The sequence below is a fragment of the Macaca nemestrina genome, chromosome 17 (genome assembly GCF_043159975.1).
Source record: "Macaca nemestrina isolate mMacNem1 chromosome 17, mMacNem.hap1, whole genome shotgun sequence".
Lineage (NCBI taxonomy): Eukaryota > Metazoa > Chordata > Mammalia > Primates > Cercopithecidae > Macaca > Macaca nemestrina.
The window spans coordinates 91,140,764-91,166,536 of record NC_092141.1 but is presented as its reverse complement, the minus strand read 5'-3'; the positions used below and the strand labels follow the sequence as shown (position 1 = coordinate 91,166,536).

The window sequence follows — 25,773 nt, the reverse complement described above, 5'->3', positions numbered from 1 at the left end:
TTGTTCTGAGGTCTACCTTGTCTGATATTAGTTAATCCACTCAAGCTTTCTTTTGATTCACGTTTGCGTGATATAACTTTTTCATCCCTTTCCCTTTTTACCTACCTCTGTCTTTTATATTTGAAATGAATTTCTTTTTTTTGAGGCGGAGTCTCTGTTGCCTAGGCTGGAGTGCAGTGGCACAATCTTGGCTCACTGCAACCTCTGCCTCCTGGGTTCGAGCGATTCTCGTGCCTCAGCCTCCTGGGTTCGAGCGATTCTCGTGCCTCAGCCTCCCAAGTAGCTAGAGTTACAGGCATGTGCCAACATGCCCAGCTGGTAGCGTTTGTATTGTTAGCAGAGACAGGGTTTCACCATGTTGGCCAGGCTGGTCTCAAACTCCTGGCCTCAAGTGATCCACTTGCCTTGGCCTCCCAAAGTGCTGGAATGACAGGCGTGAGCCACTGCACCCGGCCTAAAGACAAAGACTGTTGAAAGCATGCAGAGAGAGCGATGCATGGCCTACAGGGGACTGTGACCGGAGCGGCAGTGGGTTCTCAGCAGCAGCTGTCATCAGATTTCTCTTCAGAAGGAAGTGGCATAATATTTTTCAAGCACTGAAAGCAAAAACTGTCAACCCATAATTATACATTCAGTAAAAACATTCTTCAGGAATGAGAGTGAATAAAGATATTCTCAGATGAAGGAAAAGTTTGGATCAGACTGGATCTAAAAGAACTGATAAAGGAGGTACTTTAGACACAACGGAAGGAAGGAAACTAGGAACGTCAGGAGTGAAGGAAAACTAATGGCAAGGGTGAATATGATAGACACTCTTTCACACTTGACTTTTAAAATTACGTTGACAGGCCGGGCGCCATGGCTCATGCCTCATGCCTGTCATCCCAGCACTTTGGGAGGCCAAGGCAGATGGATCACCTGAGGTCAGTAGTTGAAGGCCAGCCTGGCCAACGTGGTGAAACCCCGTATCTACTAAAAATACAAACATTAGCTGGGTGCGGTGGCGCACGCCTGTAGTCCCAGCACTTTGGAAGGCTGGGTGGATGGATCACTCAAGGTCAAGAGTTTGAGACCAGCCTGGCCAAAATGGAGAAACCCCGTCTCTACTGAAAATACAAAAATTAGCCGGGTGTAATGGCAGGCGCCTGTAATCCCAGCACTTTGGGAGGCTGAGGCGGGTGGATCGCTTGAGGCCAGGAGTTCAAGACCAGCCTGGCTAAAATGGAGAAACCCCGTCTCTACTGAAAATACAAAAATTAGCTGGGCATGGTGACAGGCACCTGTAATCCCAGCTATTTGGGAGGCTGAGGCAGGAGAATCGCTTGAACCTGGGAGGCAGAGGTTGAGTGAGCCGAGATCATGCCACAGCACTCCAGCCTGGGCAACAAGAGCAAAAATCCGTCTCAAAAAAAAAAGAGTTTTTGCCTTTAGTTTTTGGAAATTTCATTATGTTGTAGGCCAGGCGCGGTGGCTCAAACCTGTAATCCCAGCACTTTGGGAGGCCGAGACGGGCAGATCACGAGGTCAGGGGATCAAGACCATCCTGGCTAACACGGTGAAACCCCGTCTCTACTAAAAAATAGAAAAATCTAGCCGGGTGAGGTGGTGGGCGCCTGTAGTCTCAGCTACTCGGGAGGCTGAGGCAGGATAATGGCGTAAACCCGGGAGGCGGAGCTTGCAGTGAGCTGAGATCCGGCCACTGCACTCCAGCCTGGGCGACAGAGCGAGACTCCGTCTCAAAAAAAAAAAAAAAAGAAATTTCATTATGTTGTATCTGGGCATAGATTTCTTTGGTTTATTCTTTTTGATATTAAACTGAAGGTTTATGTCTTTCACCAAATTTCAGAAGTTTTCATCCATTATTTTTCAAGTATTTTTTTCAGCTCCATAGTCTTTCCTTCTGGGAGTCTGAGGACACAAACGTTTGGCCTTTTGTTATTGTCCTGCGGGTCCCTGAGGCTGTGTTTTCTCTTTTTTTTCAATTTGTTTTCTCTGTTGTTCAAATTGGATAGTTCCTTTTCCTCTGTTCTTCAAGTTTATCAGTTCTTTCTTTTGTCATTTCCATTTTTCTGTTAAGCCCATTCAGTGAGATTTTTGTTGCTGTTTCTAAAATTTCCATTTTGGTTTTCTTTTTCCTTTTTTTTTTTTAATTGTGGTTGTTGTTTTTGAGACAGGGCCTTGCTCTGTTGTCCATACTGGAGTGTGGTGGTATGGTCACAGCTCACTGCAGCCTTGACCCCCTGGGCTCAAGGGACCTTCCCACCTTAGCTTGCCGAGTAACTGGGACTACAGGCTACAGGTGTGCACCACCACACCCCGCTAATTTCTTTTTATATTTGTAGAGATGGAGTGTCACTATGTTGCCCAGGCTGGTCTTGATCTCCTGACCTCAACTGATCCTCCTGCCTCAGCCTCCCAAAGTGTTTGGATTACAGGCGTGAGCCATCACAGTTGGCCTTAGTTTTCTTTATATCTTACTTTACTGGAACTTTCATTTTGCCATGTGTTTTTAGAGTGTATTAAATTGCTTGCCAGAGTTTTTTGTTTGTGTATTTGTTCATTTTTTTTAGAGACAGGGTCTTGCTCTGTCACCCAGGCTGGAGTGCAGTGGGCATGATCATGGCTCACTGCAGCCTGGACCTCCTGGGCTCAAGCGACTCTCCGGCCTCAGACTCCTGAAGAGCTGGGGTTATGGGTACGTACCACCATCCATGCCTAGCTAATTTTTGTGGTTTTTTGTTTTTGTTTTTGTTTTTGTTTTTGTTTTGTAGAGATGGGGTTTCACTATGTTGCCCAAGCTGATCTTAAACTCTTGGCTTCAAGCAATTCTCTCACCTCCACCCTCCCCAGTAACTTGCTCGAGTATCGTTATGACGGCTGCTTTAACATCTTCATCCCATAATTCCAATGTCTGTGTCATCTTGGTGTTGTCTCTTTCATTCGCATTGAGATTTTCTTGGTTGTTAATATTATGAGTATTTTTTTTTAATTAGAGATGGGGTCTCACTATATTGCCCAGGCTGTTCTGAAACTCCTTGGCTCAAGTGATCCTCCTGCCTCAGCCTCCCAAAGTGCTGGGATTACAGGCAGCCTCCTGTAATTTTTTACTGTATCATGGACATTTTGAGTGTCACATTATGAAATTCTGGTTCTTATTAAACCTGTGTTAATTCTGTCATTTATTGTATCAGATAAGTCAGCCTTTCTGGGTTCACACTGCATATCCTGGCCCATTCTGGTGGGCTGAGGTTTGAATGTCCGTTACTTTCCAGAGCCTTGATGATGCTGTTTTACTCAGCCCACACGTGAGCTACCAAGTGGCCAATTAAATCCTGGGCAGTGTCCCCCGCCAGGCCCAGTTGTCAGAGGTTTTGCTGTGCTGGTTCTGTTGATTCTGGCTGGTTTTACACGGCGGATCCTCAGGAGTCTTCATGTAGACCTTCTTCCTCCTGTGACCCTCCCTACATGCTCTCCCAGAAGCTGAGATGGCCTTTGTCTATACCAGGCTGCAGGACCGTGGGCTGGCAGGAGGGCAGGTGTGGTCCCAAGGGCTCCACCTGCATGTCCCTGTCTTCTGCTCCATTGGTCCCAGGAGCAGCTTCTCTTCGGCCTTTTGTTTTGGTCTGAGCTCTGGGTTGTGGCTGCCCAGCACCAGGCCAGTGTGTGCAGGAAGGAGACGAGGGACTCCCTGCCAGCCATCCCTGGGATCCGAGGCCCCTAGACGCTCAGGCTTTGTTTCTCACCGTTCAGAATCTTCCTCTAGTGGGGCTTTTTGTGTTCTGGCCGGGCCTTTAGCTGAGATTAGTGGGGGGAAATGGGGGTGGACTGCAGGGTCTCCATCATGTTAAACCACCCTTGCAGTTCCAGGAAGAATGCAACATGTAGTGATAGATTCTTCTTTTTATAATTTGACAGATTTGGTTTGCTGATACTTCTTTTGTTTTTTGTTTATATGAGACACGGTCTCGCTCTTTGACCAGGCTATTGTTGAACTCTTGGGCTCAGGCCGTCTTCTTGCCTTGGCCTCCGTGTAGCTGGGATTACAGGTGCGAGCCACCAGGCCCAGCTTGGTTTGCCCATGCCCGTGTTTTATTGAAAATTAGTACATTTGTGTTCATGAGTAAGACTGGCCTATAATTTTCAATTCTCGTAATGTTCATGTGAGGTTTTGGAATCAAAGTTACTCTGGCCTCATAAATATGTTGGAAAGTATTCTCTATTTTTCTGTTTTCTAAAAAAGTTTGTATCAGACGTATCTTAATTTTTCTTAAATAATTGGTAGAATTCAACTTTGAAACCAGCTGGGCCTGGAGTTTTCCTTGTGGGAAGGTTTAAAATTGTGAATTCAGTTTTTTTCATAGTTATAGGACATTCAGATTTTCTTTTTTATACATGTTATATTTTACTAAGAAATTGTCCATTTCATCTAAATTTTCAAATTTTTGACATAAAGTTGCTTATAGTATCCTATGAGTTTTTAAATGTCTGTGGGGTCTGAAGTGATAACTCCTTTTTGCCATTAATTATATTGGTCATTTGCTTTTATTTTTTCCTTGCTTAGTATTACTGGGTGTTTATTTTAGCCTTCTCAAAGAATCAACTGTTGGTTTTGTTGATTCTCTATTATACATTTATTTTCTGTTTCCTCAATATCTAATACTGATGTTATCTTTTCTTCCTCCTACTTTATTTGGCTTTTTTTTTTTTTTTTTTTTTTTTGACGGAGTCTCACTCTGTTGCCCAGGCTGGAGTGTCATGGCACAATCTTGGCTCACTGCAACCTCCACCTCCTGAGTTCAGTTGATTCTCGTGCCTCAGCCTCCTGAGTAGCTGGGACCACAGGGGCACACCAACACGCCAGGCTAATTTTTGTTTTTTTTTTCAGCAGAGACAGGTTTTGCCACATTGGCCAGGTTGGTCTCCCACTCCTGACCTCAGGCGATCTGCCCGCCTCAGCCTCCCAAAGTGCTGAGATTACAGGCGTGAGACACCATGCCCAGCCCTATTTGGCTTTAATTTGGCCATTCTTTTTAAATTTATTTTTCTGCTTGTGTGTGTGACAGGCTCTCGCTCTGCTGTCCAGGCTGGAGTGCAGTGGCGCAGTCATCGCTCACTGTAACCTTGAATTCCTGGGATCCAGGGATCCTCCTGCCTCAGCCTCCCAATGTGATGAGATGACAGGCAGGGGCCACTGCGCCTGGCTCTCTAAATCCTTGAGATGAACGTTTAGCTCACTGGTTTTCAGCCTTTCTTCTTTTCTAAAATATTTATCTAAAGCTGTAATTATTCTTGGATGGACAGCTTTAGATTCATTCCTGAAGTTTCTAAAGTAGTATTGTTGTTATCTTTCCATTCAAAATAGTTGTTAATATCCATTGTGATTTTTTTCTTTGACCCTGTGTTATGTGGCATCTTTTTTCTCAATTTCTAAATAAGTGGCTCTTTATTTGGACAGATTGGAGCGATTGGTCTCTATCAGACACTACATGGTAAGGTCAGACTTTTTCCTACAAGGATTCTTGCTTTCTTTACATGAGGATTATGCTTTCTGTACAGCATCTCTAATCTTCATGTGGACCCAGATCTGCTGACTCCAATGAACAACAGCTTTGTGTTGGGGTCAGCCGCTGGTGCCATGGCCTCACGGGAAAGGGAGAGCTGATAGAGATGTGTGTCTCCCCTGAAAGACCTTCCTTCGTTCTCAGATCTGAGCTGACAGAAGCCACTCTTCTCTGCAGGAGGGTCTGTCCAAGCTGGCCCAGTGTCCTCCGGACTGGCACTCAGGAAGCTCGGGGACAGAGTGCAGCTCCTAAACCTGCTGGTGACACGACTCAGACAGAAGGTGAGGCGCTCGAGTTTGTGGGGTCTTCCTCCCAGGGAGCCGTTGCTGGAGGGTGGGGGCGGGGCGTGGGCTCTGAGCGACTGCCCGGTGCAATCCCAGGTGACCTCGGGCATCCACTGACCTCTCTGTGCCTGTTTTCTTCTGAGGAAGGGGCCGTAGGGAGGTCTTGGGAACCGGTTCATCTCAGTTGTGCTCGTGGAAGGCTTGCCAGGAGAATCTGGGAAGCACGGTCCAGGCAGTGGAGGCAGTGCTGGCGGCCAGACCACCAGGCCCTGGCTGTGCCCACTCAGAGGGGTCCTGGTCAACGGGGCGTGTGTGTGGGCTGCCTGATGCCACCTGCCCACTCAGAGGAGTCCTGGTCAACAGGGCACGTGTGCTCCATGTCAGTGACGAGCTGCACTTCATCTGAGACACTGGAGCCTTGGCAAACGCTGTTCTTTTCAACCTCCTGGGCCCTTGCCTTTTGGGGGTCGGGTCATACTCCTGCTGGGGCCAGTATCTGCATGCATCCAGCAGCGAGCGCACCCTGTTTCCCGTGGGGCTGGGGTCACTGCCTTGGTTTGATGGCTACAGAGTCCTAACATTGTTTTGATTTTTACTTTAAAAAATTGTGTGGCCAGGCATGGGGGCTCATGCCTGTAATCCCTGCACTTGGGGAGGCCGAGTTGGGCAGATCACCTGAGGTCAGGAGTTCGAGACCAGCCTGGCCAACATGGTGAAACCCTGTCTCTATAAAATACAAAAAATTAGCCAGGCATGGTGGCAGCTACTTGGGAGGCTGAGGTGGGAGAATTGCTTGAACCCAGGAGGCGCAGGTTGTGGTGAGCCGAGATCGCACCATTGTACTCTAGCTTGGGCAACAAGAGTGAAACTCCATCTCAAAATAAAATTTTCTTTTAATTGTAAAATGCATTAATATATAACAAAGTTTACCATTTTGACCATTTTAAAGTGTACCTATCAGTGGCAGTACATTCACGATGTTGTAGAAACATTCTCACTATTACCAGAGCTTTTCTCCCCACCCCAGATAGCAGCTCGGTACCAAAACCACACAGCAGTATCACCCGTTCCCTGCTTCCCAGCCTCTAGTAACCATTCCCCTCCCCGTCCCGATCAGTTTGTCTACTAAAGGGACCTCATACTAACACAGTCATACGGCAGTTGTCCTTTTGTCCTTTTGTCCTTTGTGCCAGGCTCTTTCACTGAGAATGTTCTCAGGGTCAGCTCTGCGTATGTCAGGGCGCCGTTCTTCCCGTGGCTGGCGTATCCTGTCATATGGATGGATCACACTTCGTGTATCACTCATGCACTCAACATCTGGGTTGCTTCCGCTGTTTGGATTGTGCATGACGCTGCTGTGAACGCTCCTGTGTGGACTTATGCAAAGTTCAGTTGTCCTGGGTGTACACCTGGGAGTGGAATTGCTCTGTCAGACGGTCACCCTGTGTTTACCCCTCGAGGAGCCGCCCGCTGTTTTCCCCGACGGTCACCCTGTGTTTACCCCTCGAGGAGCCGCCCGCTGTTTTCCCCGACGGTCACCCTGTGTTTACCCCTCGAGGAGCCGCCCGCTGTTTTCCCCGACGGTCACCCTGTGTTTACCCCTCGAGGAGCCGCCCGCTGTTTTCCCCGACGGTCACCCTGTGTTTACCCCTCGAGGAGCCGCCCGCTGTTTTCCCCCACGGTCACCCTGTGTTTACCCCTCGAGGAGCCGCCCGCTGTTTTCCCCGACGGTCACCCTGCGTTTACCCCTCGAGGAGCCGCCCGCTGTTTTCCCCGACGGTCACCCTGTGTTTACCCTTCGAGGAGCCGCCTGCTGTTTTCCCCGACGGTCACCCTGTGTTTACCCCGCGAGGAGCCGCCGCACTGTTTTCCCCGACGGTCACCCTGTGTTTACCCCGCGAGGAGCCGCCGCACTGTTTTCCCCGACGGTCACCCTGTGTTTACCCCTCGAGGAGCCGCCCGCTGTTTTCCCCCACGGTCACCCTGTGTTTACCCCTCGAGGAGCCGCCCGCTGTTTTCCCCGACGGTCACCCTGTGTTTACCCCTCGAGGAGCCGCCCGCTGTTTTCCCCGACGGTCACCCTGTGTTTACCCCTCGAGGAGCCGCCCGCTGTTTTCCCCGACGGTCACCCTGTGTTTACCCCTCGAGGAGCCGCCCGCTGTTTTCCCCCACGGTCACCCTGTGTTTACCCCTCGAGGAGCCGCCCGCTGTTTTCCCCGACGGTCACCCTGTGTTTACCCTTCGAGGAGCCGCCTGCTGTTTTCCCCGACGGTCACCCTGTGTTTACCCCGCGAGGAGCCGCCGCACTGTTTTCCCCGACGGTCACCCTGTGTTTACCCCGCGAGGAGCCGCCGCACTGTTTTCCCCGACGGTCACCCTGTGTTTACCCCTCGAGGAGCCGCCCGCTGTTTTCCCCCACGGTCACCCTGTGTTTACCCCTCGAGGAGCCACCCGCTGTTTTCCCCGACGGTCACCCTGTGTTTACCCCTCGAGGAGCCGCCCGCTGTTTTCCCCGACGGTCACCCTGTGTTTACCCCTCGAGGAGCCGCCCGCTGTTTTCCCCGACGGTCACCCTGTGTTTACCCCTCGAGGAGCCGCCCGCTGTTTTCCCCGACGGTCACCCTGTGTTTACCCCTCGAGGAGCCGCCCGCTGTTTTCCCCGACGGTCACCCTGTGTTTACCCCTCGAGGAGCCGCCCCGCTGTTTTCCCCGACGGTCACCCTGTGTTTACCCCTCGAGGAGCCGCCCGCTGTTTTCCCCGACGGTCACCCTGTGTTTACCCCTCGAGGAGCCGCCCGCTGTTTTCCCCGACGGTCACCCTGTGTTTACCCCTCGAGGAGCCGCCCGCTGTTTTCCCCGACGGTCACCCTGTGTTTACCCCTCGAGGAGCCGCCCGCTGTTTTCCCCGACGGTCACCCTGTGTTTACCCCTCGAGGAGCCGCCGCGCTGTTTTTCCCAGCAGCCGCACCATTTTACCTCCACCAGCACTGTGTGAGAGTTCCAGTTCCCCATCCCCACCAACACTAGCTGTTTTCTGGCTGTGATGCTAGTCATCCTGGTGGGAGTGAAGTGGGGCCTCACTGTGGTTTTGATTTGCGTTTTCCTGATGACTCCTGATGTCAGGCAGCATTTCACGTGTGTCTTGGTCGGCATTTGTCTTCTTTGGAGAAATGTCCGTGTAGATCCCTTGCCCAGTTTTAATTGGGTTATCTTTTTATTTGAGCTGTAAGAATTATTTTTATATTCCAGATACAAGTCCCTTATTAGATTTATGATTTGCTACATTTTTTCCCATTCTGTGGTTTGTGTTTTCACTTTCTTTTTTTTTTTGAGACAGAGTCTCACTCTGTCACCCAGGCTGGAGTACAGCAACGTGATCTCGGCTGACTGCAACCTCCGCCTCCCGGGTTCAAGCAATTATCCTGCCTCAGCCTTCCAAGTAGCTGGGATTACAGGCGTGAGCCACCATGGCCGGCCAATTTTTGTATTTTTAGTAGAAAGGGGGTTTCACCAGGCTGGTCTCAAACTCCTGACCTCGGGTGATCTTCCCACCTCCGCCTCCCAGAGTGCTGGCATTGCAGGTATAAGCCACTGCACCCGGCCTGTCTTTTCACTTTCTTGATGGTGTCCTTTGAAGGACACCGAATGTCTCCAGTTTTGATCCAGTCCCGTTGTTCATGTCTCCTGTTGCTTGTGCTTCTGAGTCGTGCTGTCCTCATCCTGTTGCCTTTATTCCTTGTGAGGCAACATAAGGAGGGAACTTCCACATGTCCTGTCACATTGTAAATACGTAAATCACACCTTCCCTGCAGCCTCTGCTTCTTCCCTAGTGCAGAACATCTCCTCTAGAAACAAAGTATTCCAGGGCCGGGCGCGGTGACTCAAGCCTGTAATCCCAGCACTTTGGGAGGCCGAGACGGGCAGATCACGAGGTCAGGAGATCGAGACCATCCTGGCTAACACGGTGAAACCCCGTCTCTACTAAAAAATACAAAAAAACTAGCTGGGCGAGGTGGCGGGCGCCTGTAGTCCCAGCTACTCGGGAGGCTGAGGCAGGAGAATGGCGTAAACCTGGGAGACGGAGCTTGCAGTGAGCTGAGATCCGGCCACTGCACTCCAGCCCGGGCGGGCGACAGAGCAAGACTCAGTCTCAAAAAAAAAAAAAGAAAGAAACAAAGTATTCCAGATTTCCCGTCTGCCGAGGGAGCAGGCAGTGCTTCAGAAATTGGATGCCTTTTTTTTTTTTTTTTTTTTTTTTTTTTTTTTTTTTTGAGACGGAGTCTCGCTCTGTCGCCCAGCCCAGGCTGGAGTGCAGTGGCGCGATCTCGGCTCACTGCAAGCTCCGCCTCCCGGGTTCACGCCATTCTCCTGCCTCAGCCTCCCGAGTAGCTGGGACTACAGGCGCCCACAACCGCGCCCGGCTAATTTTTTGTATTTTTAGTAGAGACGGGGTTTCACTGTGGTCTCGATCTCCTGACCTTGTGATCCGCCCGCCTCGGCCTCCCAAAGTGCTGGGATTACAGGCGTGAGCCACCACGCCCGGCCGGATGCCTTTTTTTTTAATCTTCCTAAGATGTTTGATGGATTGATTGACAAATATGGCTGGGCGAGGTGGCTCACGCCTGTAATCCCAGCACCTTGGGAGGCCAAGGTGTGCAGATCACCAGGTCAGGAGATTGAGACCGTCTTGTCCAAAATGGTGAAACCCCATGTCTACTAAAATACAAAAAATTAGCCAGGCGTGGTGGTGCGTGCCTGTAATCCCAGCTACTCGGGAGGCTGAGGCAGGGCAATCAATCGCTTGAACCCGGGAGGCGGAGGTTGCGGTGAGCTGAGATTGCGCCACTGCACTCCAGCCTGGGCGACAAAGCAAGACTCCATCTCCAAAAAAAAAAAAAAAAAAAAAAAGAGGCCGGGCGCGGTGCTCAAGCCTGTAATCCCAGCACTTTGGGAGGCCGAGACGGGCAGATCATGAGGTCAGGAGATCGAGACCATCCTGGCTGACACGGTGAAACCCCGTCTCTACTAAAAAATACAAAAAACTAGCCGGGCGAGGTGGCGGGCGCCTGTGGTCCCAGCTACTCGGGAGGCTGAGGCAGGAGAATGGCGTGAACCCGGGAGGCGGAGCTTGCAGTGAGCTGAGATCTGGCCACTGCACTCCAGCCTGGGCGACAGAACGAGACTCTGTCTCAAAAAAAAAAAAAAAAAGAAAGAAAATGACAAATATAAATGGTATATCTCTGTGGTGTGTGACATGATGTTCTGAAACATGTCCACACTGTGGAATGGCTGAATGAGGCTAATTAACATGTGCATCACCCTCAGACCTCTCATTTGCTGCTGATGCCTAACGTCTCACCTTGATGGGACGTGCATCTTTGTTGTTGCAGTGAAGAGGAACTTGGCTACTTTTCCATTTCTGTTGAAGATCCGTGTACCCGTGAGGGGCTCCAGTCGGGGGGTGGGTTGAAGATCCGTGTACACGTGAGGGGCTCCAGTCGAGGAAGATCCGTGTACACGTGAGGGGCTCCAGTCAGGGGGGTTGAAGATCCGTGTACCTGTGAGGGGCTTCAGTAGGGGGGTTGAAGATCCGTGTACACGTGAGGGGCTCCAGTCGGAGGGGGGGTTGAAGATCCGTGTACCTGTGAGGGGCTTCAGTAGGGGGGTTGAAGATCCGTGTACACATGAGGGGCTCCAGTCGAGGAAGATCCGTGTACACATGAGGGGCTCCAGTCGAGGAAGATCCGTGTACACGTGAGGGGCTCCAGTTGGGGGAGTTGAAGATCCGTGTACCTGTGAGGGGCTTCAGTGGGGGTGGGGGGTTGAAGATCCGTGTACCCGTGAGGGGCTCCAGTCGGGGGGGGTTGAAGATCCGTGTACTCGTGAGGGGCTTCAGTGGGGGGGGTTGAAGATCCGTGTACATGTGAGGGGCTTCAGTAGGGGAGTTGAAGATCCGTGTACATGTGAGGGGCTTCAGTAGGGGGGTTGAAGATCCGTGTACCCATGAGGGGCTTCAGTAGGGGGGGGTTGAAGATCCGTGTACACGTGAGGGACTCCAGTCGGCGGGGGGTTGAAGATCCGTGTACACGTGAGGAGCTCCAGTCGAGGGGGGTTGAAGATCCGTGTACACTTGAGGGGCTCCAGTCGAGGAAGATCCGTATACATGTGAGGGGCTCCAGTCGGGGGGCGTTGAAGATCCGTGTACACATGAGGGGCTCCAGTCGAGGAAGATCCGTGTACACGTGAGGGGCCCCAGTCGAGGCGGTTGAAGATCCGTGTACCCGTGAGGGACTCCAGTCGAGGCGGTTGAAGATCCATGTACCCATGATGGGGCTCCAGATTCCCGACACTTTGCAGTTGCTGTTTCCCCCATTTCCCACACAAATCCTACAGACAAGAAATAAACATTTAAAAAGCTTTTAGGCTGGGCACGGTGGTACACACCTGTAGTCGCAACACTTTGGGAGGCTGAGACGGGAACATCACTTGAGCCCAGGAGTTTGAGAACAGCCTGGGTAACATAGGGAGACCTTGTCCCTACAAAAACTAAACAAGACTGGGCACGGTGGCTCATGCCTGTAATCCCCACACTTTGGGAGGGTGAGGTGGGAGGATTATTTGAGCTCAGTAGTTTGAAACCAGCCTGGGCAACACAGCAAGACCCCATCTGTACTAAAAACTGAAATAAAATAATTAGCCAAGAATGGTGGTGCGTCTGTAATCGCAGCTACTCAGGAGGCTGAGGATTGCTTGAGCCCAGATGGTCGAGGCTGTAGTGAGCCACGATCGCGCCACTGCGCCCCAGCCTGGGCAACAGAACAAGACCCTGTCTCTAAAAATAAAAACAGGCTGGATGTGGTGACTCACAGGTGTAATCCCAACACTCTGGGAGGCTGAGGCAGAAGATCGCTTGAGTCCAGGAGTTTGAGACCAGCCGAGGCAACAAAGTAAGATGCCATCTGAATAAAATAAGTAAATAAATACAAATAAATATAAGCTTTTAATTTTACCTTGGTTAATCATAGATGATTTGATCATCCTGGGGAAAATGTTCACCTTGAAGTAATATTGTTTGGTTGGGTTTTTACTTAGCAGTGTCTGTAAATTAAATAATAACCTTTATTTGTGTGTAGGTAGCAAATTCAAAAATGAAATATTCATAAGGAATTCACCGTAGGAGTCCCTGGCATAGGGAAAGTGATATTTTATGTTACTGGGAATGAGGCGGGAAGGCTCTGGTGCGGGAGGCATTCCTCTTTCTCACCTGCGCTGCTCTTCTTCCTTCCTCTCGCCGGGAGTGGTGCGGTCAGTGAGAGGCAGCCAGAGCTGGAGGCCAGCCCAGAGCCCCCAGGGTGGGTCTCATGGCCAGCCTGTTGCCTCCCAGAGGTACTCTGTGACCTGTGACTTCCCTCTCCCAGCCCCCCCATTCACTCGGGCCTCCTGTTGGCCTCCACCTGCCTTTCTTTTTTTTTTTTTTGAGATGGAGTCTCGCTCTGTCGTCCAGGCTGGAGTGCAGTGGCGCGATCTTGGCTCACTGCAAGCTCCGCCTCCCGGGTTCACGGCATTCTCCTGCCTCAACCTCCCGAGTAGCTGGGACTACAGGCGCTGCCACCGCGCCCGGCTAGTTTTTTGTATTTTTTAGTAGAGATGGGGTTTCACTGTGTTAGCCAGGATGGTCTCAATCTTCTGACCTCGTGATCTGCCCGCCGTGGCCTCCCAAAGTGCTGGGATTACAGGCTTGAGCCTCCGCACCCGGCCTATCCACCTACCTTTCAATAGCCTCAGCCCTCTGACCTCCTGGCCTGCCTCCCTCTGGCCTCCCCATTTCTGCCCCCTTTGATTAGCAGAAGAGAAAAATCTATACCTCCTACTGGTTACTTGCAATTCTGGAGGCTTTGTTTCTCCCTGGAAGGAGGGCTCAGGAAGGGGTTTCGAGGCGCTCTGCCTCTGTCCATGCACGGATTCTCCCCACCAGCCTGGGAGTCCAGAGCAGGGTACCGGGAGCCACCGGGGCGGCCAGCTGGGTGGGGCAGGAGGAGCAGCGGCTGCGGTGGGGGGCGGAGGGCGGAGGGCAGTTGCATCCAGCTGGGGAGGAGGCCCTGGTCTCCCGCTCCCCTGCTCTTTCCCCGAACTCACAGCGCTTCCCGGCAGTGCCCCAGGGGCCTGCTCCAGCCCAGCCGCTGCCTTGACTCCTTACACTGCCTTCGAAATGGCTCCTAGGTGCTGCGGGAACCCCTGGAGCCGGCCGCTTTCCAGCGTGAGCTTCCCCGTGAGGTGGACCAGGTACACCTGGAGGTTTTGGAGCTGCGGAAACAGGTGACTGAGCTGGGGAAGCATCTCAGGATAGCCCACCACGAGGGAGCAGAGCCTTCAGTCCAGAAGCAGCCCCCAGCCTCGGACGCCATGACCCTAGGGAGAGAGGTGGGTGCCCGCCAGCTCCTCCTGCCACCCGCCTGTCGAGGCTCCTGCCACAGAAACTGCCCTTGCCTGCGCTCTGCCAGCGTTGCTGCCTGTATGCCCTGGGAGCTCAGGTGGGACGAGAGCTGCAGTGAAGGCTGTGCCTGGAAGTGGGCCCTGCTCCACCCTTCTCCCCCTTCTTCCTCCACCTTCTTCCTCCGCCTTCTTCCTCCCCCTTCTTCCTCCGCCTTCTTCCTCCGCCTTCTTCCTCCCCCTTCTTCTTCCCCTTCTTCCTCCCCCTTCTTCCTCCCCCTTCTTCCTCCCCCTTCTTCCTCCGCTTGCCTCCTCTTTTCCTGGTCCTTCACCTTGACGCCCTGTTGGTGGGGGCAGGCCCGGGCCCATCCCAGTCCTCCCTTCAGCTAACAGCATCTTGTGTTGGAAACTCACACACTGAAGGTGGCTCATGTTTACTTTAATGCAGGGCCTTGATGGCCTGCTGAGGGGGCGTCTGCGTGCACAGTCCTGCCTGCCCCACGCCTAGCGGTGGGCCCTCCCTGCGTGGGGAGGGGGCCACATGGCCCTCACTGCTGCGTTCAGAGCCACGCAGCTGCTCCATGCCACGGCTCTCCTATCCTGGTCCTGGTCAGGGCCTTGGCCCCGAGGGAGTGACTCCCAACTCCATGGCTGGGTTTGAGCCACAGCTCTGAGCTGTGGAGATGACCCCAGGTCCTGATTCTGCAGCTTGGCAGAGCCGACCAGCAGGGCTCCCTTCTTCCTACCTAAGGCCAGAGGGAAAGGCTGTGAAGGACAGACTGCCAGCCTCCCTGACTTCGTACCCCAGACTGTTGGTAATTGGGATAACTGTAGCAACCTATGACCTGTGTGACCTATGAATCCACAGAAGGTTTCAGGGATGGTAGATGCTGTCTAGAAGGCACAAAGTGGAAGACAGCGTGGACCCCAGGGCACCATGCTTGGGGAGCAGGACCCCAGGGACTCGGACTGGAATAGAGTGGACTGAGGAAGATGGGGCCGTGGCTGTCTCAGGCTCCAGGACAGTGAGGAGCAGGCCAGAGCTGCCTTGGCATGGGATGGGCAAGACCATGAGGATGCCTTAGGGGGACGACAGAGCAGGTATGGGAAGGCGGAGGGAGCCTGAGGCCCCAGCAGGTGCCCAGCCAGTGTGCACAGGAAGGGCTGAGCTGGTTGGTAAGATACTGAGCTGCACCTGCCCTTGTACCTTTGGTACGGAGGTGCTGTCCTCAGGGGTCCCCAGCACCCTAGCCCTCCTGGGCTCCCAGTGCAGCCACTCCACGGTGGCTCCTGCCCGGTGGAGGCTGTGGCCCCTGGACCAGCTAGCAGCACCGCGGGGGTAAGCATGTCTGCACCCCCACACGTGTCCCACCCACCTGAACGCCGTGTGTTCCCGGACACGGGTGGGCGCCTCCTTGGGCAGCAAGGGGCCCCAGGAGCTCTCACTGGCATCCCTTGCATAGTTCGCTATCTTCCCACTTGTTTAGAATGAAGGGGCAAGAATTTATACAAATAAACAGAATTTTTTCTTTTTCTTTTTTTTGAGACAGTCTCACACTGTTGCCCAGTCTGGAGTGCACTGGTGCTATCTTGGCTCACCGTAACCTCCTCCTCCCGGGTTCAAGCAATTCTCCTGCCTCAGCCCCCCAAGTAGCTGGGATTACAGGTGTACCACGCCCAGCCAATTTTTGTATTTTCAGTAGAGACAGGGTTTCACCATGTTGGCCAGGCTGGTCTCAAACTCCTGGTTTCAAGTGATCTGCCTGCCTCGGCCTCCCAAAGTGGTGGGATTACCGTGCCTGGCCCAAATAAGCAGAATTTTAAATTGAGGAATTAAATCCCGTGGCAGAGGCTGCAGCCCAATCCCAGTTATTGGAGCTAAGGCACAGGCGGGGCAAACACTGCGGGCTCCGTGTCTATGTGCATGGAGGGGACAGTCAGGCTCCAGGCTCCTCCTGGGTCTGAGCATCCTGTGGCCGGGCTCTCCACCCAGGAGAGGCCCACCGCGGCTCTGTCCTCTGCCAAGCAACGTGGCTGAGCTCCTGGAGACGACGGCGGGCCCAGGTCGTTGCTGCTTGCAGCCGCCGGAAAGGAGCCCAGACGGAGAAGGGGGCGGGGCCCTCAGGTAGAGGATCAATGTGTCCGTTATGTTGGGTATAGAGAAGTGGGTAGAGCTGCGTGTGCATCTGATCCCAGCTCTGTCCTGAGAGGGCCCACAGCCTGGGCTCGGCCGCAGCAGATGCCAGTTCCACAGTTCCAGGCACTGGTTCCATGGTTGCTGCTGTGCTCACAGGAGCCGGGGCTCCAGCATGGAGGCAGGTTCGGAGGGCACGGGAACCAGCAGAAAGGGGCCCCCACTGACGAGATCTAGGCCAATAGGCAGTGATGGTGAAGACCATAATCCATTGACTCAACCAGGAAATAATGGGTCCAGGCTGATAGCAATGGACAGATCAGTCAGGGGAACGGGGCGCTCCTCCACACGAGAGTGCCAGCCAAGGAACGCGACAGGAATGGCACGCTGGGCGATCACAGATGGGTACTGAGCCACAGGGATTCCCATCAGACGGACGCGAAGCAGCATCTCCCACGTGTGACTTATTTTCAAGGGTAATGCTGGCTTTCCAGTGGAGCAGCCTGTTGGACCCCAGCTGAGCCGAGTGATCAGAGCTCCCATCGCCCGTGCTGGGTGCACCTGCCTCCGGGCGGGCCACACTGAGACGGCACAGACTCACTCTCAGGGTCCCTGCCAAAGATGCAGAACCTGAGCTTAAGCATGAAGAAACCTCGGGCAGGTCCAAACAGAGGGACTTCTGCACGCTTGGTGGGCGCCCAAACATGGAAGCTGGGGAGCCACCCAGTTAGGAGACCTGGGAGACCCCACGTAGAAACGCCACGTGGGACCCCGGACCCCGCAGAGGAGAGACAGTGTGGAAACGCCACGTGGGACCCCGGACCCCGCAGAGGAGAGACAGTGTAGAAACGCCACGTGGGACCCCGGACCCCGCGCAGGAGAGACGGCGTCAGGGCGTTTTCCGGATGGCTGGTGACATTTGCACACGGGCGACGGACCAGGTCACACACTGTGTGCATCCACCGAGTACTGAGGTGTGGCGAGCACCGTCTCCAGCCTGCCTCCTGCAGTGCAGGAAGCCTGTGCAGGGCCGGTGAGGAAGCGCTCAGGGGCCCAGGGAGTGTCCTCCAGCACCCCTGACAAAAGCCGGTCCCTTCCCCGGCCCCAGCCAAGGAGCCAGGCCTGCAAAGCCGAGGCCAGGTGTGTGCAGAGCACGTGTTCCCGCTTCTCCCGTGGCGGAGGGAGAGCCTGTGGACAACAGCGGGGCGCTCTGCTCCCAGGCAGGCCCCACTGGGCTGAGCCGCACAGCCTGGCTTTGCCCTTCCCTGACTGCACCACCCACATCAACTGCCTCTAGTCCTTAAAACACAAAACTTCCCCCCAGGCACTGGCCGCCAGGGCTGAGTTGGAGGATGTGTTATGTCCCTGGGTCCACTGGGGGGCAGTGTTGGCCATGGCATTGGCGCCGGCTCTGCCAAGAGGCGTTGGAGTGACTGTGTGGGGTGGTGAGCACTGGCCCAGCCTGATGGAACCCACTGTACCAGCTCCAGGCCTCAGCCTCTGAGGAGGACTTCTCTGTCACTCACTCACACATGTCCTCAAGACGTGAAGACATTTCAGCAGACCAAAGTTTCCTTCTAGTTTCCTTCTAATTTCCTCCTAATTGTCCAGACACATGGAGACGTCTCCCCCTCACCAGGGGGTGCTGGGGCAGTCCCAGGCGTGGGGGCAGGTGGGTGGGCAGCCCCTGGAGCACACAGTGGTGAAGACATTCCTAAATATGTCTCAGGCTGTAGAAATCTTATTTTGTGGAAAGATTTTAGAGAATCATCAAAATAAACTTTTACCAAATAACATTTTACCAGAAACTGGATCCAAGAGAGGTAGAATCTTTCATTCCCTGCCCCCCAGGTTACTGTGTCAGAATCACCTGACTAGGACGTGGGCCCTGCAATCTGTGCCCTCCTTCCTGTGCCTGTGGGGTCAACAGCAAGAAGGCCCCTCAGTGCCCCTCAAGCCTGGCACCAGCCGCAAGGGCCTGGGGCAACATCGGGGCATCTTTGCAGGTAGAGGGGACTGCTTTTGAAGAGGGAATTGTCTCTTAAGTCTCTAAGTGTTTTGAGGTTTGCAAAATCTGTTTTCAGGATTGTTCTTTCCTCAGTTAAAGTAACAAAATAACCCAGTGTGTTCCTGTAGAGGACCCAGGGCTTTCGACCTGGACTTGGAGTCTCCCCTGCCTGGCTGCTGTCCCCCAGCACTGCGCCATCTGCAACCTGTTTCACCAGCACAAGACCTCCCTTCCTCCAGACCTGCCTTGGCCTCTCCCAGGCCCAAGAGCCCATTCCTGCCCATCCTCCCGGGGCCGCGAGTGAGCCTCTGCGCCACACTTGCCAAGGGTGCTCACGGAGCAGGCACAAGGCCCGCTCACTGGAGGAAGCGAGTCTGGACTCGGGCTCAGGCCTGTGGCGAGCCTCTGTGGGGGCTGCCCTGCACCTGGCCTCGGCTGGGGCCTGCGGCGCCAAAGAACTTTCTCTGTCCAAGAGGAAGGCAGACATCGCTCCCCTTTGCTGTGTCATCCCCGCGGCCCCCGAGCATCCCACAGGAACCTGCGGCACATGCCCAGAGGCACTGCATACAGTGGATGCGCCCCAGGCCATCCGAAGAAGAGCAGCACCCGGAAGGCAGCAGCACCTGCCAGCCCTGGAGAGGCATACCAGGAAGCTGGTGGGGACAGGGTGTGCTGGCCTGTTCCAGGGACTCAGAGCTCGTGTGGCCAGGACAAGGTGCAGCTTGGCTCCTCACAGGGGCCAGGAGCGGCACGGGAGAAGTAGGTCGTTGGCTTCCGTCTCACCAGGGCCTGGACACCACTGGTTTTTCCTGTGCCCCCATTTTTGGTCCAGGCATCCCTTTGTGTTGGGATTGCACTCTGTAGCACTGGCATGGTGTAGGCCGCAAGTCCGGGCTAGGCTGAGCAAGGACAACACAGTGATTCCCAGGGGTTCAAATCTAGGGTTGGCCCAGGCCTGGGGTACTGAGGGGGAGCCCAGCCAGCTCCACTGCCCCCGTGTCAGCCTCTTCCTCTCCACGGCCTTTGTGCTCCCCCTGCGCCTGCTTCAGGAGGGAAGCCACAGCCAGCCTGCAGGGTGGTTGTGGGGTGTCCATCCGGCAGGTAGAGAAAGGAGGGACCCCGAGGCGTGGAGGAGGGCCAAGCCACGCCAGCGGGAGGTGTCCTCCTGGGTCCTGGGCACTGCTAGAGGCCACAGCCTTCTCTCTGCTCTCCCTGGGGAGCTGCTGTGCTGGTTGGATGTCCTGAGATTCTCACTGTGTTCACTTGAAAGACACAAAGGTATATGTGACCAGAAGGCAGGGATGGCAGGGAGGAGGCAGAGGGCTGTGAGGGCCCGGGGGCCACCCTGGCCTGGGAGATCTGTGGGCCTTTATTCTGTTTGTGGAAGAGAAGGAACCCACTGAAGCATTGGGAGCAGCGACCCTTTTTGTCTTTCTTTTGGAAGGACGTCACCCAGTGGTGGCACCCAGCAGTGCCCACCCTGGGAGAGCAGGTGAAGAGGCTCCGTGGGCAGGCACCCCGGCGTCCTCCCATGAGGGCAGCCTCGCAGGGGTGTCTACCTGTGAGTTCTGTTACAGGGCCTCGCCAAGGGAGAGCCTGTGGAGGCCGAGGACCAGGGGGAGCTTTTCCTGCACCTCCGGCCGGTGGCACGCGCCCCCCAGACCTTATCTATGCACCAACTCCAGAGGAAGCTGAAGGAGGCAGCCAAAAAAATCCTCAGCCTCTGCCTGGAGAAGGAGCAGCTCATCGAGATGGGGAACAGGCTCCGTGCGGAGCTGGGCAGGCCTGAAGGTGAGTCCGGGAAATGGAGGCCGTGGCCTGGGTGCAGGCCAGGTTCTGGGTGTGTGCCTGGGGTCAGTGGGAGGGCTCTGGCCGCAGCCTTCTCAGGAAGGCCCGAAGGCATGCAGAAGCCCCTCTTGTGAGTGGGGCCTGGTTGGAGGCCACTGCACAGAGCAGGACCTCATCTCAGCTGCGGACGCTCTGGGAACCCACTTTGCGGGCACCATTGTGAGAACAACGCCACAGTTTAGCAAAGCAGCTGGCATTTCTGTGCGGCTCTGTGGCAAGCAGCAAAGATGGCCACAGACTTCTCCAGATAAAGGCAGCAGTCTCCTGACTGAGGTGGAGGCTGGGCCTGTTGGACACAGACACACCCGGGCTGACTTCCTAAGAAAGGCAAGGGACACTGGCTTTATGACTGAGTGTTTCAGTGAGTCATTCATCTGTTCCTCCATGCGTCCACCCACCTACCTATCCATCCATCCACCCACCCATCCTTCTACCCATCCATTCACCCATTCACCCATCCGTCCATCCATCCATCTACCCACCCACCCATCCATTCATCCACCCACTCATCCATCCACCATCGACCCACCCATCCATCTACCCACCTGTATATTCATCCATCCATCCATCCATCCATCCATCCATCCATCCATCCATCCAACCACTTATCCCACCCACCGATCCATCTACCCATCCATCCATCTACCCACCCACCCATCCATCCATCTACCCACCCATCCATCCGTCTACCATCCATCCACCCACCCATCCATCCATCCATCTACCCACCCATCCATCCGTCTACCATCCATCCACCCACCCATCCATCCATCCATCTACCTACCCATCTACCCACCCACCCATCCATCCATCTACCATCCACCCACCCATCCGTCCACCCACCTATCTATTCATCCATCTACCCATCCATCCATCCAACCACTTATCCCACCGACCAATTCATCTACCCATCCATCCATCTACCCACCCACCCATCCATCTACCCACCCATCCATCCATCTACCATCCATCCACCCACCCATCCATCCATCCATCTACCCACCCACCCATCCATCCATCTACCATCCGTCCACCCACCTATCTGTTCATCCATCCACCCATCCATCCATCTACCCACCCATCCATCCATCTACCATCCATTCACCCACCCATCCATCCATCCATCTACCTACCCATCTACCCACCCACCCATCCATCCATCTACCATCCACCCACCCATCCGTCCACCCACCTATCTATTCATCCATCCATCCATCCATCCATCCATCCACCCATCCACCCACCCATCTACCTACCCATCTACCCACCCACCCATCCATCCATCTACCTATCTATTCATCCATCCATCCATCCATCCATCCATTCATCCATCCATCTACCCACCCACCCATCCATCTATCTACCCACCCATCCATCCATCTACCATCCATCCACCCACCCACCCATCCATCCATCTACCATCCGTCCACCCACCTATCTGTTCATCCATCCACCCATCCATCTATCTACCCACCCATCCATCCGTCTACCATCCATTCACCCACCCATCCATCCATCCATCTACCTACGCATCTACCCACCCACCCATCCATCCATCTACCATCCACCCACCCATCCGTCCACCCACCTATCTATTCATCCATCCATCCATCCACCCACCCATCCATCCATCCATCTACCTACCCATCTACCCACCCACCCATCCATCCATCTACCTATCTATTCATCCATCCATCCATCCATCCATCCATCCATCCATCCAACCATCCAACCACTTATCCCACCCAGCCATCCATCTACCCACCCACCCATCCATCCATCTACCATCCATCAACTCACCCATTCATCCATTCACCCACCCACCCATCCATGTATCAATCCACCCATCCATCTCCCCACCCACCCAACCATCCATCCATTTACCCATCCACCCACCCATTCATCTATTCACCCACTCACCCATCCATCCATCCATCTACCCACCCACCCATCCATCCATCCATCTACCATCCATCCACCCATCCATCCACCCACGTATCCATCCATCCATCCACCCATCCATGTGTCCATCCACTCATCCATCCACCCACCCACCCAACCATGCATCCATCTACCCATCCACCCACCCACTCATCCATCCACCCACCCACCCAACCATGCATCCATCTACCCATCCACCCACCCATTTATCCATCCACCCACCCACCCATCCATCCATTCGTACACCCACCCCCCCATCCATCTATTAACATATCCATCCATCCATCCACCCACCCACCCATCCATGTGTCCATCCACTCATCCATCCACCCACCCACCCAACCATGCATCCATCTACCCATCCACCCACCCATTCATCCATTCACCCACCCACCCAACCATGCATCCATCTACCCATCCACCCACCCATTCATCCATTCACCCACCCACCCATCCATCCATCCATCCACCTACCCACACACCCACCCATCCATCCATCCATCCACCTACCCACACACTCACCTATCCATCCATCCATCCATCCATCCATCCATCCATCCATCCATCCATCCATCTATCCATCCAACCACTTATCCCACTTATCTATCCATCCATTCACCCACCCATCCACCCATCCATCTATTCTCTCCACCCATGCATCCAATTATCCACTCACTCATCCACCAACCCACCCATCCATCTATCCATCCACCCATCCACCCACTCACCCATTCATCCATCCATTCATCTATCCGTGCATCCACCCATCCATTCATCCATCTATCCATTCATCCATCCATCCATCCATCTACCCATTCTCCCACATATCCATCCATTTATCCAACCACTTATCCCACCCACCTATCCATCCTTTCACTCACCCATCCACCCATCCACCCAATCATCCAGTCATTCATCCACCTACCTACCCATTCATAAATCCATCCACCCATCCAGTAGAGGAGCCCCTGCTGAGTGCCAGATACTTTCTGCCTTCTTCAGTTCCTGTGTCGCCAGGCCCAAATCTGGCTAAAGAGATGTCTCCTCGTTTGGGTGTGGTGCTCACGCCTGTAATCCCAGCACTCCCTGAGGCAAGACTGTGTGTGTGTGTGCACATGCATTTGTATGTGAGACTGTATGTGTGCACACGCGTTTGTGTGCAAGACTATGCATGTGCATTTGTATGTGTGTGTGTGCACATGCGTTTGTATGTGAGACTGTGTGCACACGCGTTTGTGAGACTGTGTGCACACATGTTTGTATGTAAGACTATGCGCACATGCGTTTGTGTGCGAGACTGTGTGCACACACACATTTGTATGTTAGACCGTGTGTGCATGCACGCACACATCCACAGGGAGGACTCAGTAGAAGTTTGTCAATTTCTCGGCAATTTAGAGAAGAAAGTAGAGTGAGAAGAGAAGAATGGGGACTTTTGGTTTGGCTTTGATTATACCTAACATACTCCATTTGTTTCTTTTTGGGAAGACCGTCCTTCCCACCTAAACACTGAGTTCTTAGCTGGGCATGGTGTCGTGCGCCTGAAGTTCCAGCTACTTGGGAGACTGAGGTGGGAGGATTACTTGAGCACAGAAGGTCGGGGCTGCAGTGGGTATGATCCTGCCTGTGAAGAATCACTGCACTCCAGCCTGGGCAACACAGGAGATCCAGTCTCTAAAAACATTTTAAAAAATTAAAAAGATCAGTCCTGATTGCAAAGGTTTAGGCAAGACTGGTCTATCTGCATTTTTTTCCTAAGATCACTAATCTGGTTCACAATGATGTGGCTGCAGTCGTTAAGTAGTACAGAATGGCCAGCTGTGACAAACATATCATCATTACTCAACATGTGACAGCCGCCCAGCCAGGGGGCTTAGCAGGACCTGCTCTGCCTGCGGCTGTTTCTAGATGCTTCTCTAGTCCACTTCACAACAGTTACTCTGCCCCAGCACCGGTGGCCCAGGGGTCACCTGCAGCTGCCTCAGTGCATGTCCTCACCTGTCCACCTCTGGGAAGGGGCCCCATCCTGCAGGGAGCAAGCTGACGGTCACTTCACTGGCTCTCAGCTGCTTTCAGGCATACAGCCTGTCTCGCGCTGCCGGTGCCCATATACATGGCTGTGGGGGGAGGTGCTGGGGCGTCCCCTGTGCTCTGGTGACACTGGTTCCTGCCAATACCCATTCAGACTGTGGAGCCAACTCCAGCAGGTGACGTGGTGGGGCCCCTCCGAGACCAGGAGCTTCACCTGCCTGCTGCAGGGTTCAGGCCAAGACCAGGACGGGGAATGAGAACAGCCCCACTCAGGGGCCTGCAGGGGGAAGCAGGAGGCAGGTGCTGTGGGACCCTGACTGCAGGCCCCTCCGCCCACAGAGTGGGCAGTGCCTGGAGCTCACCCTCCCTCTGCGCCTTCCAGAAATCAGCCGCACATGGCATTTCCTTGATCCTGTAGAAAGCTGGGATTCCTTAAAATGTTGTTTCTAGCAAACTTCTTCATGATACCTAACTCTTTTTTTGAGACAGAGTCTTGCTCTGTTGCCCAGGCTGGAGTACAGTGGTGTGATCTCGGCTCACTGCAACCTCCACCTGCCGGGTTCCAGCGATTCTGTTGCCTCAGCCTCCCAAGTAGCTGGGATTACAGGCGTGTGCCACCACACCCAGCTAGTTGTTTTTTTTTTTTTTAATAGAAACAGAGTTTCACCACGTTGGCCAGGCTGGTCTCGTACTCCTGACCTCAAGTGATCTGCCCACCTCAGCCTCCCAAAGTGCTGGGATTACAGGTCTGAGCTACCACCTGATCACCTGAGGTCAAGAGTTTGAGACCAGCTTGGCCAACATGGTGAAACCCAGTCTCTACTAAAAATACAAAAAAAAAAATTAACCAAGTGTGGAGGCATGCGCCTGTAATCCCAGCTACTTGGCTGGCTGAGGCAGGAGAATCTCTTGAACCTGGGAGGTAGAGGTTGCTGTGAGCCAAGATCAAGCCACTGCACTCCAGCCTGGGCAACAGAGCAAGACTCTGTCTCAAAAAAAAGGAGAGAAAGAAAATTTATTTGGAGGGCCAATCTAAATAGGTAAAAGGATTTCCTGTTTTCAATTTGTACTTTAATTTTCTGTGTATCTAGGGGCCTCACTGTGGGGCCGCTTGTATCTTATCGTCATGTCATTTTCCTGCTGAGTCTTTGATGCATCTGGAAATGATCTAGTGAAAAAGAACAAATTAGGAATCTCACTTTGTTGTTTCCCAATAGTTGGCAGCTGACTCAATACTATTTATTAGGCATATGTGCATAAATAGTAAAGTATCTATTTTCATTTAATTTATTAAATGACATATATGTATTTAAAATCTTATAACAATATGTTAATTTGGAAGTAATAACTTTTGCTCACATTTTATGAAATAGTTGGTTGAAGCTCTTCCCGGGTCTGCTCCTTGACCTCAGTTCCCTGTTACCGCAATGGGCTCTTCCAGGAGCCTGGGGAGCAGTTGATCGGACACAAGGCTTTCTACTCAGACTCAGATACAAGGCAGCCCCATCTTTTCTAGGAAAGAGAAAAGGGAAATGG

The 25,773-nt window shown here is 53.5% G+C and overlaps 1 protein-coding gene across 15 annotated transcripts in view; it reads left to right on the top strand.

The window, feature by feature from the left end:
• LOC105469334 (coiled-coil domain-containing protein 57) overlaps window positions 1-25,773 on the top strand; it is a 129,338-nt gene that overhangs the window by 54,468 nt on the left and 49,097 nt on the right. For all 15 annotated transcript variants that reach the window (XM_071081871.1, XM_071081869.1, XM_071081867.1 and 12 more), the window contains 3 exons: window positions 5,739-5,842; window positions 14,066-14,266; window positions 19,995-20,208. In XM_071081871.1, coding sequence (XP_070937972.1) covers window positions 5,739-5,842; window positions 14,066-14,266; window positions 19,995-20,208 — 519 coding nt within the window. The remainder of the gene's footprint in view (window positions 1-5,738; window positions 5,843-14,065; window positions 14,267-19,994; window positions 20,209-25,773) is intronic.